This window comes from Ambystoma mexicanum, chromosome 8 (assembly GCF_040938575.1).
Source record: "Ambystoma mexicanum isolate Mex_15411 chromosome 8, UKY_AmexF1_1, whole genome shotgun sequence".
NCBI lineage: Eukaryota > Metazoa > Chordata > Amphibia > Caudata > Ambystomatidae > Ambystoma > Ambystoma mexicanum.
The window spans coordinates 157,249,337-157,272,096 of NC_090929.1; the positions used below are offsets into that span (position 1 = coordinate 157,249,337).

Genomic DNA, 22,760 nt, shown 5'->3' on the forward strand with positions numbered 1-22,760 from the left:
TTGTCCTGTTCTCCATGCAATTTTGTGTATTTGATTTAATTCTGCCAGTCGTCTGCCATCTGTGGCTTATCTTGACTTTTCTGTGCAGGATACACTGTTCTTCTTTTCATTCATTGTATCCACCGTTGATCTATTTCAGCCAGTACGACCTTGGCTTCTTGGGATGGTTGTCTTCGTACGTGTTTCTCTCTGTCTTTAATTCTCGATTTGTTTGCTGCAAAGCTCCCCCCTGGAGACCTTTAGTAACCTTTGGTTGATTCTGCTCTTGTGCATAGTGGAAGTATAAAGTGCTCCTTTTGAGGTAGATATGTATAGGTGGCGCTTGCCGCAATCTATCTTACTATTAAGCATAAGCAAGCCTCACGATTTCTGTGCTTCTTGCGGTTACTCTGCATATGTACACGTTTAGCTGAATATCTTCATCACACTCATGGCATGGGTTTCTGACATTTTGACATCAATTATTTCCCTTTAGGCTCGGGATGTCACTTATCCATGCTGTTTCGTCTCTTTTCATCATTCTCAAGTCGTTATATCTTCTATATGTGAGTCAGTCCGGTTTCTTATGACGTCACCATTCGTCTTCATTTAGTATCTTCTTGGCTTCTTCAGGTATTGCATTTTGACAATCGTCATTCTGTCTAACTTGTCGGTATGCTTTTCTCAATGGGTACCTTATTGTCCGGGATTTCTTAGGTGTCGGTACTTCAACAGGTGTTGTTTTTCTGATAGGTACTGGACAGAGCCCTACTGCAGCTCTCTGCTGGTTTATTTGTTCATGATACGTCACATATTTCGGCGTGCATGTTCCTATTACTTCAAAATGGGCGGTTGGAGTGCAAATCGTGCTTGGTACCTCCTCTACAAAATGTAATGATCACATTAGATACTGGTAATCTTCATTACTACCCAGTCCTAGTCTTCCTAGTCACAGTACATACCACCCACCAAACCAAATGTAATAATAACATTAGATACTGGTAATCTTCCTTACTACCCAGTCCTAATCTTCCTCGGTACAGTACATACAACTCACCTAACCAAATGTAATGATCACATTAGATACTGGCAGTCTTCATTAATACCCAGTCCTACTCTTCCTAGTCACAGTACATACCTCCCACCGAACCACATGTAATGATCACATTAGATACTGGCAATCTTCATTACTACCCAGTCCTACTCTTCCTCGGTACAGTACATACAACCCACCTAACCAAATGTAATTATCACATTAGATACTGGCAATCTTCATTAATACCCAGTCCTACTCCTCCTAGTCACAGTAAATACCACCCACCGAACCAAATGTAATGATCACATTAGATACTGGTAATCTTCATTACTACCCAGTCCTACTCTTCCTAGTCACAGTACGTACAAACCACCTAACCAAATGTAATGATCACATTAGATACTGGTAATCTTCATTACTACCCAGTCCTACTCTTCCTAGTCACAGTACATACCACCCACCTAACCAAATGTAATGATCACATTAGATACTGGTAATCTTCATTACTACCCAGTCCTAGTCTTCCTAGTCACAGTACATACCACCCACCGAACCAAATGTAATGATCACATTATATAACATACCACCCACCGAACCAAATGTAATGATCACATTAGATACTGTAATCTTCAATACATACCACCCACCTAACCAAATGTAATGATCACATTAGATACTGGTAATCTTCATAACTACCCAGTCCTACTCTTCCTAGGTACAGTACATACAACGCACCTAACCAAATGTAATGATCACATTAGATAATGGTAATCTTCATAACTACCCAGTCCTACTCTTCCTAGGTACAGTACATACAACCCACCTAACCAAATGTAATGATCACATTAGATAATGGTAATCTTCATAACTACCCAGTCCTACTCTTCCTCATCACAGTACATACCACAACACCTAACCAAATGGAATGATCACATTAGATACTGGTAATCTTCATTACTACCCACTCCTGTTCTTCCTCGTCACAGTACATACCACCCACCGAAACAAAGGGAGGAAAGACCCAGTAATCTGAGGGGAAAATCATAAACTGTTGGATTGTGGGATACTTGAGGTATTTTTACCTCCAGTAGGGTAACACGCAGGCGGCACATCCACAGTAAAAGTTGGCATATGCTTGCTTTGTTGGAGATAAATAACCACAAAAGTACTAGGGTGAGGAAGAGCAGCCTCGAGTAATAGTTTCTAGCCCTGTGACCTGCAGGTTCAGCACATATCCTAGCAGCAAGCACTTAACTTGCTGAGTTATTGGACAGTTTTACCTGACTTATTTTTTTTCAAGGAGTTGATGGGGTAGCGAGGAAGAGGAGGTTGTGCAAACATGCTCATGCAACGGTGCTGCTTTTATGGCCCCAGGCACGGTGATGTGTGCAGTGGCTGACTGCAGCAGTCACACAGCAGAGTGACTGGCCTTTTGGCTGGGCCACATGGGACAGCGGGGGGTTCCTATTTCAGGCGCCTGGGTGTTTGGCATCCACTGCCTTAAACCGCCCGCTTGCTCGAGCCGTTTTCAGAACCAGGCAGCGATCCTCTGCGATAGGACATCCGTGCCTGAGACGGGATGGGAGTACAGGATGACAAGGGGTAAGTCTCAACATCCGACAAGATAGCTCAGTCAGTTATTGCACCTGCCGATGGAATCACTGACCAACCTGCAGCTCTCAAGGTGGATCTCAGTGGGACGACTCAGCCTGTTATTCTTCTGTGTTTGATGCAAATGAATGCAATTGTTTTGACTATTAGAGATGTTTGATACTTAAGTGGTATTGAGATGTACGTTTTCGGGCATTTTAGCTGGTTAGGTCAAGTGCTCCTGGCATGTTATTTGAAATGTGAAACTACATGTGTGTTCTATTGAAAATGTGGCCTCATGCTCAGAACGGCTGCTGGTTGGGGAGGCAGCATAAAGAGGGGGGGGCTATACTGTAGGGGAAAGGAGACTGCCTCTTTCGCAGCAGCCTTTCACCGTGCAATTTCAGGATACCATTTCACTGTGCTCCTGTCTAGGAAATTAAGACCGGTTTGTATTCTATTTGCTATAAAATATTAATTGAAAATGAAATCTAGGATTATGATACCCACAACAAACACATGTATTGCTGTCTGCTTTACTTTTTATCCGGCAAACTAGCAATCGATAAAGTGTCGACCTGCGAAGAGAAACGGTGCAATTAAAGGAGTGACTGAGTTCGTGCTTTCACGAGTGAGGTTGTCCAGTGAAACAGATATGGGAAAATGTATTCTTCCATACAAGAATTGCATAATGGAGTGATCGGTCGTGGGTCTACAAAATAGCTATTATTTATACAGTTGTGAGGTTTTTTTTCTCCAAATGTATATAACGTATTTGTGTAGTGATATAGCTCAGTGTGTACAGTGGCTGCTGCCGAGATTTGTGTAAAACGAGTTTTCATATTTCCGAGGGCTACATAATGAGTGCAATTGAGATACCAGGGAAAATAAGAACAGCTCACTGTACACACTCTACTGCATTTCTATACCAAACATGTAGGACTCATTTCTCGACAATGCCAAGCCATATTCCATCAAAACCCTATATTAAGAGACTTGATGAACAGCTCGGCTACTCGGCGCTTCAGTCAATGACATCCCTGTTCCTGGATTCCCGGCCCTTACGACGGAATTCGTGCACTTTCCTAGCTCACAAGCAAGTCTTCTGGGAGCATTTCGAACGTCTGAGGACATTCCATTCAAGTAGTCTTATCTGCTGAGTCGGCATTCCATCCCTCCTAGATTATAAGCAATGTAATGGGGTTGTAGAGGAAGCAAACACTTGGGTTGGGTTGATGCAGTTGCTGCGGCAATAGCAGCTGCCGGGGTCTGCAGATCAAATCACTTTAAGCTCCGGAATGCGGTGCTTGTGGGAGAGACACGTTTGAACCACTGTTAGTTGATAGGACTGCCCCCCGTCCCCCGCCCCTCTCCCCACTGTCTGTTGAAGCTGGACTGCAGATGGGAATGCAATTGCCCCCACACGAAGCCATAGGCCCTGTTATAATATCTACAAGTGACCGGATTGTGTGATCCTGGACAAATCAATGCATCCTCACGTGTCTTGGTTTCTTTCCTCTGCCAACATTCAGATCACCTATGCACAGGCTAATCTTCAATACTAAACGTTATCTAAACAAGCTTCTATCTGTCAAAGCCAACTGTTTTGGCTTTTGTGTAGCCATGGGATAGGCATTTGCCATGCACTGCCACAATGGTACCACCTGGCCATAAGATGGTAACAGCTGTAAAATAATGCGAGTACTTGGGTATATGACAGCAGTGCCGATCCCATTCCTCATACACAAGCCACACCTGCTTCCTTTGCCAATACTTGTTTTTAAACAGGCCTTCAATGCAAGAACACGAATACTGCTTATAAATCAAGCGGCCGAGGACACACTTGGTTATGACATGTTTATTGCACCAGTAACACATCTACAAATGCAAATAAGCCATTAAATCCCAGAATGTCGCCTTGAAATAACACTGGCAGACACTTACAGAACTCAGTTTGATGTTATTACCTGATAAAGCTAGCTCAAAGAAACACCAGGAAGATGTGTTTTGGGGGGAAGGGTCAAGTAGTGGCTATGATATGATATGGCATTTGTAACATGCCTAAACACAAGGGTTTCAAGGCGCGACGAGGCAAGGGAGGGGGAACAGAGGGAAAACAGACAACAATCTTACCGGGCCAGGTGTCATTCAGATCGAGCAAGTGCATGAACGGCAATAGGGGCTTGCATGGCCACACGCAGTCAATGGGTGGGCCAATAACCAAACAACACCCACAAGCTGTGTGGCCCTCCACATATCCCATCTCCCTCCCAGTTATACTCAAATGCTATAGTTTTGGCTCAAACTAAAAAGTCAGAAGGAACCTGAGCATTTCCTTTTATACGGATGGACAAGAGACGGTGGTGAGACAAGCCGGTGTCAGGGCTTCAGATGATCTTTTGAGTGTACTTGGTTAGTGGCGCAGTGGTTGGCCGCTTCCTATCACAGGTCTCAAGCTGTCCCATTTCAGATGCGAAAAGGTCCTTTTAGGTTTTGGCTGTAAGGTGGTGCTTTAACTCCACTGATAGGCAGAAATTATTGCGTGGAAGTACAGACACGATGGAGATGGGATCTGAGAAAGGACACATAGCTTGTGGATGTTGTTTGGCTTCTTGTCTACCCTTTCGCTGCCATGACAATGCTATTCCCTGTGGCCTTCCCACCGACTACCTGCCCCTCCCTGCCCAAACATGCTCAATCTTAGGATCTCTTTGAGCTAGTGTCATCAAGCAGTAACATAAACGATGTGCTGAATAGGGCCGTCCAGTGTTATTTTTAGGCAGTCTTCAGAGAGTAAATGGCTTAATGAAGCTGTGAATGAGCTCCCGGGCTTGCGGGTCAAAGACTCTGGGAAATGGCAGGTAATTTCTGGTTGGTGGAGCTAGAAGGGTCGCAGCCTCGGATGTGGAGAAAATAATACATGCCTTTGGTGGCAAGCAGGCTCACATTGGTCAACACAGTGTGGAGTTGTTACACTGGCGATAGTTTGGTGTCCAAAGAAGCTGGAACCAAGCAGGCGGTGTCGATTTGGGTATACTAAAATACTCAGCGGGTCTTGGAGGTGGAGACAGCAGAGCTTCAGTGTCAGCATTGAGCAAACCTTGGAGATGCATGTGGTGGTCAAGCGTCAAGGTTGAAAACTACTTGGGTGGTTCCATTGCAGGGCCTTGGATGGCATTGAAGCTCCTAAACTGTCATCCAACTGGATTTGCGATGCAGGGAGAGCCAGGGATCAACTATTGGTTCTTTGTATACTTGGGGAGCTTGTCCAGGGTCTCAAGGGGCAAGGCAAGTCCTTTTTCCTGCACTTCCCAGACAGAGAGGATTTAGAAAGCACTTGCAGATTTCTGTTACCTTCAGTGAGCACGGTCCTGGTTACCAGAGGTCTCAGCTGCAGTAGGTCTTCTTGTCTAGCCAACAGGTAACTCCAAATAATCCCTTGGGATGATTAGGGGGAAGAGTGTGTCTCTTCCTTGGAAAGCCTAGTCATCACGTGTGTGGCAGAGGACTATGGAGCAGACTGTATTCCCAACAAGGATTCAGATGAAACCTTCAAGTGTTCAAAGATTAATCAACTAGGGTGAGGGTCTTCCCCCTCGCTTAAATAGGCCCAAGACCTCAGTGGATTGGGTCCCTTTAAGCCTTCTGTAAGGAGTCCAATCCTGGCTGCGGTTTCAGAATCTTCTTGCTTGGCAACGTCATATATAGAGTGCTTTGTATGCAGGAAATGGGGTGGGGAACAGGATGTTTGGGGGCTCCAGGAAACTCTAAGATGGTAGAAGCCCTCTTTAACTGGAAACTCCTCTCCTGGGCTACCTTAGCTCCTTCCGTTTCCTGCCTAGATCAAGGATCCTGAAATGTTTGGACTAATTCCTTGCACAGCATTTATGCGTAATACATTGCTGATACATATCACCAAGAATTAATGTTGTTTTAAAAATCTTAGCAAACAGTACAGAACCTCATAGCTAGCAGGATCTTTTTCCTTCTAGGATTGTGATACAATGGGGTGCCTTCCAAGGCTGTAGGTTTAGAGCAGATCGTGCCCCCAAAATTGCAATGCAAGGGAAGATGGCATAATCGTCTTCCCATGTTATGTTACAGCACTTAGAGGGACATCCATCCGCATGCTTTGAGTAGCCCTTATCTGAGCTGCAATCCAATGGGTTGCAGAGTTTGAGAATGAATTGTGTTTTTCAGCTTACTTTAAGCAGTTGATGCCAAAGGACATAATCAGTCGAGGGAGAGGATTTCGATAGGGGTTGAAATCTGAATGAATGCGAAGAATCAGTGTCAAAAAATCCAGATCAGGTCAAGAAAAAAATGTTTGTACTTGACTGGATTGAAACGAATGAAGACTTGTATAAATATCAAGGATACGAAGAATTCTGGGCCGACCCCCGCAAGTTGAACTGATTGCCAAAGTATCTGTCGATTTTACCAAATTGGTTTCTGAGATCTGCCTACCTAAGATTCCGCCTCAACCTCTGGCCTTGCAGAGACAACAACTATAGGAAAAGAACCAAGGAGGAACCGAAGCACTGTAGATTATGTCAAGACATAAAGGTGGTAGAATCCTTGGAACATCTGACTCTCCAATGCCCTATTCTTAGACAGGAAAAACAGACTTACCTAGGATATATCTGGAAGGACTATCGGTCTAGAGAGATTGATCTGTGGTGGAGAATTTTGCTGGAAGGGGAAAAGATGTCAATCAACCTAGCAGTTACAAAATTTGTTCTGATGATCTTTGGGAAAATTGAGAAGAAAATGATGGAAACTTCTACGACCACAGGATCTGTAGAAGTTTAACATTCAAGAGAGGGAAAATTTGAGTATGTGTATAGAACATTTGAGACGGTTTGAGAAAGAAACACAAATCACTGTGGACATATGCTGACATTTTGGTTAAGGAAGAAGAACTTTCGATGAGAAATCTACGTGGTGCTTTTTAAGTTAGTTATATTGTGTATTTCAGTATATTGATATATATCATCATCTGAATAGCCACATGTTTTCTTTTTTTGTAAAACAAAGTGCTAAAAAAAAAAATAGCGATTGCAAATACGAGAAGTGAGGGTCGGAGAGGAGATCCGTTCAAAGAGGAAGCCCCTTGAACCTCCATCAGTGTGAGTACATTTGTTTTGGTTGAGTAGTTCGCTCTGTCGGAGTCAAGAAGAGGTCTGGTTGAGGGTTGCTGCTTCATCCACAACAGCCTGTTTCGTCCTCTCATTCCATCTGACAATGGATGCTGGGTCAGGACCCTAGAGTAGGTGCCATCCCATCTGGGCAAAACCCAGTATAGGGTTTAGTTCTGCAACGTTGGCCACTGCATGTGTGCTTCCCTCTCAATGGGTTTGGGCAGCGAGAGGCTGGTGCAGTGGGTCTACATTTGTTGAGGTATTCAGGATTCGGGCACGGCTTTGTCAGCAAAGGTTTGATGAAGGAGATCCTGAGTTCCACTGGGAGAGTTTCTGACTCAAAGGAGGGATTGTGAGGTGTGAGGGTTAGATCTGCTGCTGCTGTGGATTGAAGGATTTCCTTAAAATTGGAAGGTGGACAGAGATCCTGAACTCTAGCTCCTGGTGAGTAGATCCAGGAATATGGCAGGTAATAAGGGGGGAGGTATTGTGGGACTTGGGTGGGCAGACAAGAAGTGATGGAATGGTAGTATCTTGACAGCCATGTGGGCAACTAGGTCTCAGGACCTCTTCTCACAGTAATGTGTGGTGTGAGGGAAAACAAAAGAGGTGATGGCTGGAAGGTTTAGAATGACTCTTAGCCTCTGGCATTGCTCTGGGCAACCCTCCAGACCATCGTTCTTCAACTGCCAAGCCATTACAAAAGGAGAAAGACCAAATCAGGCTTGGTCCCACCCCAAAAGAGGTAGTCCAGCCTGAACTGCTTGGTCACATCCCTTCTGCACAAGGCTACAAGCATCCCTAGACATGTGCTATGAGGCAGCCATACAGTGGGCCTCATTACGAGTAGGGCGGTAAGGGATACCCGGCACCGTTAAGGAGACCGGTGCCGGTAATCCCTTACCACCCTACTACGAGTTCCCTTAGCGGTTCCCTCCTTTAACGCCTGGTTTTACCAGGCATTAAGGACGGGACCCGCTAAGTGACTTCAGAGCTAATAACGGTACCGCAAATTGCAGTACCGTTATTAGCTACTTCCCCATTCCCATTGAGCCCTATGGTGGCTCAATGGGAATGGGGAATGGTTTTTTCAATGGGGACTTACCGGTCCCGCAAAGGTCAGACTACCGGTGCCGGTACCGTTATTGGAGGCAGTCATGGCACAAATAGCGCCATGACTACCTCCAATCTCGGAATGAGGCCCACTGACTATCATGGGGTGATGCTGTCTTCTCAAGCTGTAGGGTTCCTGACTTCTGAAATGGGTTTGGAGATCTCCTTGGAAGGGCATTGATCAGTCCTGATGTGGGTCCTTTAGTTCAGAGTCCTAGCCTTCTGAACAGTTGCTAGGCAGCATCTTAGCCAGGGTTAGTCTGCAAATTCACCTGCTGGATCTGAGCTGGTGCAGCATTTACTGTCCAGGTACCTGTTGGATGCTTTGAGGAGGTTGACCTCTTGGTTGAACCACATGGCTTTCGTCATTTTAGTCAGAAATATGAACTTCAGGAATATGAGGGTGTCCAATGCATTGGTGATCTGGTGGTCAAAGGTGAAATGCAAGATTATTAGGAAGATAGATCAAAGATGCTTAGAAGGTCGGACTACAATACAGCTGCGAGTGTGCGAATTAGGATGTTCTTCAAAGGCCAGGAGTGGGTGGGAGAAGGCATCAAGGAGAGTATTTGGGCAATGCCAGAGGAACTTTGCTTCAGGTCGTAGTTGACGGGAGGTCAGGTACGTCGAAGGAGGTGTTAAATCCAAGGATGGTCAATTTAACTGAATAATTCCGTGGGCCGGTGTGTGACGACACAGACCCTATGCACTGCTCCGGTGATGGTTAGAAGTCCTCGAAGAGATGCGTGAGACCTTTCACCTCTTCAGTGTGGGGGCATGCCGCTATGACCCTGCGTGTCTCATCTGTCACCAATGTGCTGTTAAAGGTTGACTTTCTGGGGTTGGGTGAGAGCTTTAGATGACGACCAAGGCATGACAGATCTATAGAAAGAGTGGAGGTATTCATGGCCAGAGGCTGAGAAATCGTGCAGGGGGTCGAGTTGGTATTGCCTCATTATTCTATGGCTATCTCCTGGTTCTTTAAATGGGCCATTTTCCATGCCTATTTTGTAACTTGAGGGTCTCACTGATAAATACAAAGCCAGTTTTGCTGCCAAGCAGAAGGATATCTGTGATGCAGCAATGTGTGGACATAGAGGAGGCACTGAACAGGCACTAAACACGGTGCCAGGGAGGCCAAGGATGGGCAATGCCAAGAAGCCTGCCTGATGCTGTTGTGTCTGTTTAACACACGTACATATTAAAGGTATTGACTAGATGCCCGTTTGTACGCATTGTGGGTGATCTGTCCCCTGGCTTTAACCTTGGGCCCTAGAAACAGGTTCACTACCCTTTTCCTACCTTATGCAAGACATTTTAAAGGGAGCATTTTGGTTTTGTGTTTTCCTTTCGTTTCCCTTTTTATTTCCATGTGTGCTATCCATCTCGCAGTACAATTCCCAGTGTTTCTTACTGCCTATGGCATACAGTCGACAAGAGATTCCCACGGGCTGAGCATACACTTCATCTTTTTTCAAAACTCCACTATGGGGCTCTACCAATCTACAAAAAGTTTCATAATTCTGTTTCTTTTTCTTTCCCGGAGTTTTATTTGAAAATATAACATTTTCTACGGAATATTGTTTTCATTGTTCCTAAAAAGACAATCTCGTTGTACAAAAAGGCACATTTCTGCTGAACTTACTAAATCCAACAGTCACCTTCCCATCGGGACCTCGGGCCCCAAGGATAAATTACAACATGTTCCTAATCAGGGCTGGAGCCCTGCAACACTCATCAGCTGCCTCTCCGAGGCCCGTGAGGTTCGCACGCTGCAGGGGCACTGGGGCAGCCAGACCTCGCATCATTCGAGGCACGACGAGCCTACAGCTACGTCCATTGCTTCCAGGCCACGCAGCCATTCTTCAACTGTAAAGCCCCCCGACTCCTTCAAACAAGGATCCTGTTTCCCCTCCACGTGGAGCCGCTGCTCCATGGACGATGGAACCCATTGGATGGCTGCCGCCGTGCACAGCTGGTTAAGGGTACATTGGTTGCCTAGCAACACTTTGTCCAGAATGAGCTTCACGCCACGCCAAGGAAGCCGGCCCCCATTGCTTAAGGCCCACTGAGCCAAAGGCGCCTTCCTGTCTGTGCCTGTCTAGGCCGTACGCGGCCGCCGGCCAGTTACGCTGCACAGATCTTCCCTGCTTGCCATTTCCAACCCTCGGCCTCCTCCCCCGCCCTCCTTACTTACCGCCGGAGAGAACTACCTACTGCTCTCTTCGTCGCCCGCACAGGGCCCGCTCTCCAAAAACCAAGAGCTGATACGATACCACAGCATGGAACAATCTCATAGAACAATATGGTGTGAATGAGCACGTAAGTCGCACCCCACCCTCTCTATGCCGACACGTGCTCAAAACTGAACTTTAATACATGTTCCAGTAATGACCACATGTACTGTCATTCTTAACTGTGCCTGCTGTACAATGCAACCTATCCACTGCTCCTTCTGTGATGCCAATTACGCTAATGTGTTATGGCATGAATAACGTTCTAAATGCTGCCCTGCTCAAATGTCTAGATGTGCCATTGATTATTCCCACCACATGCAACCGGTAGTCATATAGTCCTACTAAATGCACAGTATACTATGTCAGATGTCGTGACTTATGTTTAGCACCCATACACGCAACCCACGTTGCCCTTACCCCCTGCCTAGCTTAAAACTTGTGACAAACCTATAGCCAAACAATGCGCTACTTCGCCATACAATCTGCCTAACCTGATAACATTAAGCAATAGGCCTTAGTAGGTTGATCTCTGTATTACCTATACCTTTCAGAGTTCTGTGCCAGCCACATCTTTGAGTGAGTGACCGTTTACCCCACCACTAGGGGCATACTTGCTAAAGTCAGTCTACCCAGCTCGCCATTATGACGCCAAAGTTGCCTTGCTCTGACTTGATCCCACCTACACCATTCCTCCCTGCCCTGTCCAAAGGCTCACCGGCCCCACTAGAAAGGGCACACCCCACAGCCCCTGTCACAACACCTATTACTAGCTCACCCAAACGACAAGCTGACTCACCGTCATCCACACTCAACCGTCCTATGCCTCTTTGGCTGAGAAAACAACGTCTAGGAACCCGCTCTGCACACATCCCACCTGCCCCCAATAGGCATCGGGAACGCAAATATAGCATGGGCCTGCTCCTCCTACCACCTACAGCCCAAAGCCTCCATGGGCATCGGTCCCCAAAGGGCAACCAGGAATGCAAATGTTCCTTTTGCCCGCACCTTCAACCACCGTTAGCTCTAAGCTTCCAGATGCAACCTACAAGGAACACATTGCCCAAAATACCACTATAAGCAGAAATACTACCAAACCCACCAGCCTAATCCAATGTGCTCTTATCAATGTCCGTTCTATCCCAGCACATGCCACAGAGATTAAAGGATAGTTCCGGGACTTTTTTTTTATTGTCCCTACGGTTCGGCCATGTGTTTTTAAGCATAAAACGGTAGATCGTAGAAAACTTTCCTATGGACCTTACCCGACTTTTCGTCCATTAACGCACTCGAAATCAGCCGCCATTTTCTGATAATCCTATCATTTCCCCCCATCGCCCTGGCTCACCTGCTTTTGCGGCACTAAATCAAATCCCCCGCCCCTGAGCCTGACATCAGCAGACGCGTACCGCCCATTTCCCAACGCCAAAGCACGTTTCGTGTCAACAATCGCTGCGCCTCAGCTAATGAAGTGTCGCCATGGAAATGGCAGGACGCCTCTTTCCTCAATAAGTATAAACACACCGTTTCACAACACACAGCAGCAGATTTTCGATTCCATTCCTCTCTCTGTGTTACTTTGAGTATTCTGTGACTCGTTTCTGTGCTCTGGTCAGCTACCTTCGCCACTTCTAGGCCTTGTGAACACCTGTACCATCTCTGTAAATTATTTTACTTTCTTTACCACACAATGGCTACAATAATGCCGTATATGTACGAGCCCGAGTACACCGAGGAGGAACTACTGGAAAGGCAAGCACGCGAAAACGATGGGGATTCGGACGGCAGTTGGGAGGACCAGTCAACGGATGAAGAGCCTGGACCATGTCGCATGGACGGCGTCTCCACCTGGTGCACGTGCAATCGGTGCGAGCTAATGCCAACTGAGGAGGAGAACTGCTGCTGCCGTGAAAATTCCGGGTGCTTGGCCTACATTTCGGAAGGCGAGCCAAGTCCGCAATGCATCACCGAGCTGCCAGAGTTCAGGGAAGCCTGCCTCTCACGGACCGTGTTGAGGATGATGATGGTGCTTATGCACGAACTTCGCGGCACTGTTCGTCCGCGTAATCCGAGTAACGAGTAAGTATACTCTGGTTGTGATGTCAGTGATGCCACTACTATGTCATGGTCGTCTCCCACATATAAAATTACATCTACATATCATTCGAATGCATGTAAATTGGTTCCATATTGTGCATTTTCTAGATAGAATTTTTTTCAAAGCAGAATGACATTTTTTACCTGAATCGACAGTGATAAGAAAGTTTTGTCATTTTAATACAGTTTGCATCTTTCATTTTCACAGGTGGTACAGGCTGGTGGCCTATCGTTGCTTCACTTGGTGGCTTCACGGGAGGCTCGGACACCGCGTTCGGAGAGTAATACCTGCCTGTGCGGTACTTGCCATTAGACAACATTTCCCCAGCGACAGTGGACAATACCGCGGATTTTCCCTGGATGTGCTGCAACCGGAACTTTATAATGTGTAATGTTTATTATTTATGTTCAATTGAAATTAAGATCTAAAATAAAACCCAACATATATTTTAACAATGGTTGTTTTGATTTTTTAAATGAATCTGGTGTGTCTCCATTGAATAGTCTTCCTGTGCCTTGTCTTGTCACACCACATGTCTCGTTGAACCCATATGCAGCAGACATACATATGTTATTTTGCGGGTTGGCATCAAGCCTCCCGGCCTTGCCTCCTCCCCCAAAAATACTTACCACACCACTTTGTTCAAGCGTTGGCAATAAAAGGAAGGCCGTTGGATTTTATTGATACAAAACATGGTTATAGGTAAATAATCAATATGGTTGATCATAATAAATCATCCTTTTGGGCACCGGGTACAGAGATGACCCCTTCTGGCCCGTGCCGCCTTGCCACCACAGGCCAGCCTGCTTCTGACTAACTGCCTAGGCATCCAGGGTCTCCAGGGTGAACTGCACCCTTATATTCTCCTGGGAGGGTGAGGTATTTATAAACTCACCCCCCTGCCTTCCATGTACTAGATCCTGCAGTCTGCCTCTTACATGCAGTTAGATGGCCTCTCCTTGGTGAGGCCCTGCGGCAAACGAGTCTTGTCTGGACGACCAGCGCCCTAATCCACACACCCCCCGCACTATCAAAGGCAGTTCGCACCGGGGTACTTGCGCTGGCAAGTGGAGCTGTCAGGGAGCGATAAAGGCCAAGAGGTGCCAAAGACCATGTACACTTCAAAGTGGTCTATAGAGCATGGGTTGTTGTTCCCATGTCTACCTCCAGACCCCGTGTCTCCTGCCAAGCGTCCCCCCCTCACGCTGGACGCCCCCCTGCAAACCGCATAATGCCACGACATATACACGTCATTCATTCACAAACACACCCCTGTTTCGAATCCTTTTAACCCACTTCATATTTCTAATGAGCACTTCTTTGCGCTTTGCTAGTTAGTCAACCCGTGAAGGTGCTGGTTATCTGCTCTTCGTCTCTGTGAACTTCCGTGACCACTTTGAGGAAACTCCTCAGTTTGCAACCTGTGAACTGCTCCCTGTTCTACGACAAGAAACTACTCTGATCCCTGCATCTAACTGTTTGTTCGTCAAGGTAAGGCCATGTACCATAATCATTTTGCGTTCAATTTCTTTTCGTTCAAGACAGTACATGCAAGGAACTAGTCATGTTCTGAGTCTAGTCAAATTATCTTTCTATTTTTTTAAAGTTATTCAAATACTTATCCGCATGTGAATAACGTGTATAGTTCCAAGAAACAAAACGAACCTTGCATTGAACCTTTTATGTGTCATTTAATTTTTTAACACATTGGTATTCATAGAGAATTGTTGATCTTTACTTTTCAGAACTTTCCACAATGCCTGCCTGTTCCATTGGCGGTTGCCCTTCGAAGACCCATAATAAATCTGAAGGTACTATAATGCATGTTTTCCCTAAGACAATAGATCAGATAAGAGAATGGGTCCGATATTGCGGATATCCACCGTCTGAGCTTGAAAGTAGAGTCCTAGAAGTCTTTGCGGACAAGAGGGGTGATCGATACCGCATCTGCAGCAGGCACTTTACCTCTGACATGTACTCCACATCATTGCTAATAAAGAAGAACACACCGCGAGCGAGGCAAAAATTGCTCTCAACCGCTATTCCCACTCTATTCGTCCACATCCCTCCACTGGTGAGTCAAGTTTACGTATTTATCTCTCGGCCTTGCGGTAGTGTGTAGCATTATCTAACAATAATTTCCCCATTTATGTATCCACTCAATATGAAGGCTGAAGATTCTCCATCCGTGTCGTTATTGCAGTCATCAGCCACTTCAAGCGCCTATCGGGTAATCTTACTTGGCTATTCTGCCACTGACTTGTTTTAGGCATGTAAATCAATAGTTTTAATTTATCGTGCAATTATTTTACCTAATGGTACACCCTTGTACTCATCCTCTAGTCTTTGTTTTCAGTTATAATTATTGTTATCCAAAATAATGCAAGTACTGTCTTTCAGGGAGATGCTGAGGAGTCCAACGTATTGACGACAACCGTTGATGCCACTCAGATGCTCGAGGTACGTTTCCGGACAGTTCCATCGATGGAGATCATCAGATCTTGCATTCTTGTAGCGTGATTGTTACACACAATGTTTCTTTTGTTTTTAGCCATTGATATGTCCTTCTGTCGTCGCCCTCCTATGTGTCTTCTTTTTTCAATATTGTGTTCATTACTAATGAAAGTCCTATGTTTCAGGGAGTCGATGGAGCACTAGTCCAAGAAGAAGGGGGAGCATGCAGTTACGGTTCGGCGCAACAGCTTGCAGAAGTGTGCACCGCAGTTACATCGTCCCTTGATGTTCTTATGCATTTCGAGGTATGGATACTGACAGTTCGATCAAGCGAAATCATATGACGTGATTACATCCGCTATACTTCCTTCTTTATTAACGCAAGTACTATGTTTCAGGGAGATGACGGAGCTTCTTCTACAAGAACATCACCCCTAGTAGTTGATGCAGATCTCTGGGTGGTGACACTTCCAACGATCGAGCAAATCGAATCATATTTACATATCCATTATTTATTTTAGACAACTGATCATTTGTGCAGGTCTATTTAGATGAGCCGTTGACGCCTGCACAAAGTTTCTGTTCTTTTTAACAAAATAGAAAACCATACTAATGCAATTACTGTGTTTCAGGGAGTCACTGAAGCATCATCTTCAATAATATCATCAATGGAAGTCTATGAGGAGCCCGAGGTATGGATCTTGACAGTTCCATCTAACTAGAACAACTATGCGTGAATAATTGTCGTTAGAATGTTCTACACAAAGCGTTCATTCCTGTTTTGCTATTGATATGTACGTGGGTATTGGTTCCCAAGTACATTTTGTGTTTTCGATATTATTATACATACTAATGAAAGTTCTATTTTTCAGGGAGTTGATGGAGCGTCAGTGCGTGATGGATGTGCTTATCATGAAAATATAGTCGTTGCAGCGCAAGAGGAAGTGGAGACATGCACACACGAGTCGGAGCAACAGCGTCCTGATGTTGAAGTTCGAGGCAAGAAAGTTTAAAAAAAAAGAAAGCAAAAGAAGGTTAGTGTCCTGGTCACTATATTATGTTGTTTTTCACTGTTAATAGTTCAATACTGTAAGTTGTGTTTAAACTGAACATCCCTTTTCCAATCTGTCCTCTAGTTGCGAGTGGGTGTACGAACTAGATCTACACAGACAGTGAAGCGAACGAGAGATGTTGCTTGTCAAACCTTTTGGCAGGGACTTGAGACTGGAGATGCATCGTGCCAATGGGAAGAATATGAAGTGATTGACAACGGAGCTATACCAGCACCAGCCATTGATAGTGAATGTCCTCCTGGTAGTTCGGATGCAGTCGGAGATCAATTCACAGAATCCACACCCGCAAAAACTAAGACCGCGAGAAAGTTGAAGAAATTGTCTTATTCACCCATCGCCGGAGAAGGAACAGATGTTGCAATGGAAGAGAATGAAGTGGACTACAATGAAACACCATCAATATCACTGAACATAGCGGAAGACGATATCGGAGATTCTACCTTTCATGTGAGTGACATGTCCTCAACGTTACAGGCCGAACCAGCTGGGATGCAGAGTGACAGTATAAGGAAAGAGGCCAAATTCATTGTATTCGATAGTTGTTTGATTGATATTATTATTCGGTTGAAATGTGGGCATTCGGTAGGTGGGGAAGTATGTGGGGAGCCATTGATTAATGTGACTCGTGCAATTCGAGGCACTAACCTTAAAATACATGCCACCTGTACAAAATATCATCCTTTCTCATGGTCTGCACAACCCATGCTGGGACAACTGCCAGCAGGCAATCTACTTTGTGCAGCGGCTGCACTTTTTAGTGGTTCAAGTTTTTAAAAGTTAGAGTCTTTCTTTCAGTTTGTGGGAATCCATTTCATTGCGAAAACTCAGTTCTACAAATACCAAACCGATTATCTATTTCCAGCCATTAGCGAAGCTTGGAGAATGGAAAAAATGTCTATTGATAGTACATTCACGGGCAAACGGTTCAGGCAAGCCGGTGATGGACAGTGCGACAGCCCAGGATTTTCAGCCAAGTACTGCACCTACCACTTTCAGGACATGGAAAGTAAGAAAATTGTGAGTTCGGTGGTCATGCAGGTGTCACAAAGTACATCCTCAGTGGCCATGGAGAAAGTTGGCTTTGTAGCATCATTGCAAGAACTACAATCGCGGGGAATGGTGATCGACCTGATAGCCACGGACAGACACGTTTCAATTGCCAAGACAATGAGAGAAGAGTACAAAAATATAAATCACCAATTTGACGTTTGGCATCTTGCAAAAACAATCAATAAAAAAATGTCGGCTGCAGGTAAAAAAAAAGAAATGCAAGGTATTTCACAGTGGTCCAAGTCAATCAGCAACCATCTTTGGTGGAGCTCAAAAACATGTGGAGGGTCGTTGGAAATTCTACTGGAAAAATGGCGGTCAGTAATGTTACACTGTACAAACGTTCACCGTTGGAACACAAACCATCATTTTCACAATTGTGAACATGGCCATTTGTCCACAGAGGAGGCACGGAAGAAGAAGTGGTTGATTCCTTCATCACCCACTCACAAAGCCATTGAAAAGATTGTATTTGATAAAAGTATAACAAGAGATTTGAGGGGACTCACGGAATTCTGCCACACAGGGGATTTGGAGGTGTTCCACAATATGTGCCTAAAGTACAGGCCAAAACGATTGCATTTTGGCATGGAGGGCATGATAAATCGGACTCTTCTAGCGGTCTTGGCACATAACCATAATGTTGGCCGTCAACAAAGTAGGACGACCGGAACTTTAGGGACGCTTCACTACAATAAGGCCTTCACTAAAAGAAGTAAACAATGGGTGATCAAACCAGTGTTTGAGGATATGCAATATGAGTTTATTGAGAGACTTATTGTTGACGTCCTAGATAGGCACATAAATGGAATTGTGAACGAACCTGTGCAGGGGACAACTGCATTGCCACCCAACATCGCCTCTGTTCCATGTCCACCTAAAGAAGAGCTCATTGAGAAATACACATCACGGTTTAAATGATTGTAATTTGATTGTCTGTTCTCTCGAGTCTCCTCATGTCGCTGGCCCATTGAATATGTGTATCTATGTAATGTGTAAATAAAAGTGATTGCTCAGTGTACATGCAATGTGTCTATCCAACCAAACAGTAATATAAAACATTTTTCAAAAAATATAGAATGTCTCCGTATTCATGGTTCTCTGGGGCTGCAAAGATGGAAATGCAAAGATGGAGTGTAAATTTCAAGTCCTGTGAGATGGCCTTACACTGAATGTAGCTAACTAGGAATGTGTGCTCGTTCAAAGTGAAGGTCAGCTGCTTTGATTTTTTGCTCGGGTGCCGGAATGGCCCACGACTCAGTATAAGGTTCTATTGTTATTTGACCTTGACAGGCCGGGACCATCCCGAAAGACTTCTTTTTGGGGGTGTGGGGCAATAACGTAAGAAACGATAATGAATATAATTTCAGAAACGAAAGCCATTTCATGTTCGTTCATTAGAAGAAATAACGTCGGCATAGAAGGAGTGGTATTTCGGGGCTGCCCTACGCACAGACACAATGGAAAATGCAAATATAATGTAAGTAACTCTTTAGATGAGTTGGTACCGCAATTTAATTACTATACAGTACCTTTAAAGACGGGTTAAGTTGTACTTGTTCGTTCTATGTGGCATATTGTTTGTACCGCGCACTATCTTGAGGAGAACCATCTCCTTTTACGGAAGCACCTCAAAACCTTCCTCTTTGCTTCTGCTTTCTCTCTCCCTCTCCCCTGCTACAACTGGTCCACTGTCTGCGACCTCGGTCCTGGGCCCTTCCACTCTCCACCTGCACTGCCTCCCTGTCAACCCCTGCACTGGGGGACTGTCTCAGTATCCTACGGCCCCCCCCTGATGTATAATACCCAGTTTCACTGTCCTAGCTATGAAATAATTTCCCGACCTAATATATAAAATGAATAATTTTAATAAAGATCTGATGGTGAGACTAATTTCATTTTTTATGTTTTTCAAACAGGTACATCATGCATTACTGCATGTGTCACGAGTACCAGACACCGGCGGATGGCTTTTTTAACCGCCAGTTGCTTCTCCGCGTGAACAACGTTACCACCCTGACCATTTTATGGGACGATCGCCAAGTACAAGTATGCCCTTACGCGGTACTAACGGCTAGATGCAACATACATACCGTTGTGGTGGCCTAGTGCCTCGTTGTTGGAACAGCCATGCGATTATCAGTGCGACCGCTGAATATTCAAATCGCTGAATATTATCAAAACATTTGATGTCAAATAAATGTACTTTGCCAAATGTACAATCTTTCCGTTTGCTTTTAAAACACAGTTTCATATTCCGAATTGTGGCGCTGTATTGTGAGATGATCAAAGACCCTGTGTACAGCTAAGGAACATCGTGTGCCTCAAAAATGAACTTTTTGGAACGTGAGCAAATAAAAATGCAAATCGCTGAATATTCTCAAAACATTTGATGTCAAATAAATGTACTTTACCAAATTTACAATCTTGCGGTTTAATTTAAAAGTACAGTTTCATATTCCCAATTGTGGCGCGCTGTGTTGTGTGAGCTCATCTGTGTTGATTTCCTGGTTCTGTGTGGAGTCGCGTAGAAGACGCCTGGGCGCGTTTGCCTACGCAGCTCAGTCACGTCACGGATAGAGGCGGGGAATATGAATGTTTTGATCAAGTCTGTTTCAGGGGCGGGGGATTTGATTTAGTGCCGCAAAAGCAGGTGAGCCAGGGCGATGGGGGGAAATGATAGGATTATCAGAAAATGGCGGCTGATTTCGAGTGCGTTAATAGACGAAAAGTCGGGTAAGGTCCATAGGAAAGTTTTCTACGATCTACCGATTTATGCTTAAAAACACATGGCCGAACCGTAGGGACAATAAAAAAAAAGTCCCGGAACTATCCTTTAATGACCTGATCTCAGACTTGGATCTTGATGGTCTAGCCATCACTGAAACCTGGCCACACAGAACTTCTGGACCAGCCATTTGCCAATCCCTCCCACCGGGGTACACCATATTCTGTCAAGACAGAACTCCCAACAAAGGAGGAGTTGTCACCCTTATTGTCAAGGAATCACTTAACGGCAGGCAAATCAAATCTGCTACTACAGTTAACTTTGATTCCTTGTCAGTCAAATTATCCCTCTCACCCAACGACACAATAACTTTCCACATCGTCTACCACCCTCCAGGACCCCTACTTGACTTTAATCTCCTACATCTTCTTGGTGACAACCTAAAAAACAGCACTAGAGTAATGCTCCTAGGAGATTTTAATCTTGGATTCAAAGACGCTAAAGATCAAAAAGGCAAATCCTTTGCCAGAGCTCGGCTAGACATGGGCTTTATCCAAAAACATACTAACCCAACCCACAATAAAGGTCGCATATTGGACTGGATAGCTGATCACAACTGTGTAGCCGACATCAGTTGTAACACAACACTACGATGGACCGATCACCATCTCTTACACTTCTACCTACCACACAGAGTCATAGTTAAACTTAGCCCACCATTGCCATCTACCATGGCCAGATCTAAACGCCTACCCGCCAAAGACAGACTCTTGCCCTACTTACAAGCCTCAGCATTCAAACCCCCTTTCTCAAAAAACTCTGTAGAGCTTGTTGAGTTCTACAACGCCTCCATCAAAATAGCAATTGACACTATTGCCCCACTGCAGAATAAAAAAAGATAAGACTGTCAAACATGTCAACTCATGGTTCACCCAAGAACTACTTGACACAAGAACCCTCAAACGTTCAGCATTCTTCAAATGGCAATCCTGCCCTTCAGGCGCCACACAAGAAGCCTATAAAACAATTTCCAAACAATACAGAAAGGCCATCTCAGTAGCCAAAGCCTCCTCATACAACCATAGGATTATCAATGCAAAATCACAGTCTCAAGAACTGTTTGCTATCTTTAACGAATGTGTCATACTGCCAACCTCTACACAACAGTGTAAGACAAGGAGTGGTGTAACAACATTCAACATGCTATGCTAGAAAAAATAAGTACCCTCCAGGAAAAAATTAAGGGCCACCTAAATGCCATGCCCAAGATCACCAATCCTAACACCATGCCTACAGGAATGGAGCCATTACCAAAAGACACTCTGATGAATAATAACCTCAAGCCCTTTGCCTTCAAAGATATAACCGAGGCAGAAGTCCTACACATCATGAGACGCATTAAGCCCTCCCTCTGCAAGGGTGACAATTGCCCAGCCAGCCTGATCAAAGACTGTGCGGAGACTCTAGCTCAGTTTATCACAGCCTACATCAACGCCTCATTTTCCTATGGCATCGTCCTACCTTCCCTCAAGGAATCATGGGTCTGACCGTTGCTAAAAAAAACAACTTTAGATCCATACTCCCCCAACAACTATAGGCCAATCACCACCATGCCTTTCTTGCTAAAAATCTTAGATAAAGCAACATATCTTCAAATTCAGTCCTACCTGGAATCACACAACATTCTAGGTCTGCCACCTTCGACCTGGTCGACCACAAGATCCTATGCAGATATCTCACAGAGACTGCCCATTTCTCCCAGGATGCTACAGCCTGGATCACCTCCTTCTTGGAAGGTCGAGCCACGAGGGTCTTTTCTGATCAGGCCTCAGCCACTCCCTCTCCCATTGACTGTGGAGTCCCCCAAGGCTCATGCGCCTCCCCCACCCTCTACAATCTCTTCACACTACCTCTCTTTAATGATTTAGATGAACACAGCATTGCCTTTACGAACTACGCTGATGATACACAAATTCTCCTCCCTCTCTCAGGCTTTTACTAGCAAAACCTCAACACTCTTAGGGAGACATATGCACTCATCCAGGCTTGGATGTCGGCTAACGGTTTATGCCTCAATGGGGACAAAACAGAGATCCTATTGGTAGGCCCAAAGGAAATTCAAAGACACTTGACAGCCAATGCAGCAGCTTCAGCATTGAGAATACTGTAATCACAGTCTCTACTGCAGTCAAAACCTTGGGTGTATACCTTGACTCCACCCTATCAATGAAACGTCAAGTCAGCGCCATCTCATCCTCATCAAC

The 22,760-nt window shown here is 45.0% G+C and overlaps 1 protein-coding gene across 2 annotated transcripts in view; it reads left to right on the top strand.

The window, feature by feature from the left end:
* Positions 1–2,462: 2,462 nt before the first annotated feature.
* Positions 2,463–22,760, top strand: part of LOC138471738 (kelch-like protein diablo) — a 188,735-nt gene continuing 168,437 nt past the window's right edge. Inside the window, exon 1 of one of the 2 annotated variants that reach the window (XM_069609536.1) lies at positions 2,463–2,617. In XM_069609536.1, coding sequence (XP_069465637.1) covers positions 2,595–2,617 — 23 coding nt within the window. In that variant the 5' untranslated portion in view covers positions 2,463–2,594. The remainder of the gene's footprint in view (positions 2,618–22,760) is intronic. The other variant, XM_069609537.1, reaches the window with a different exon arrangement.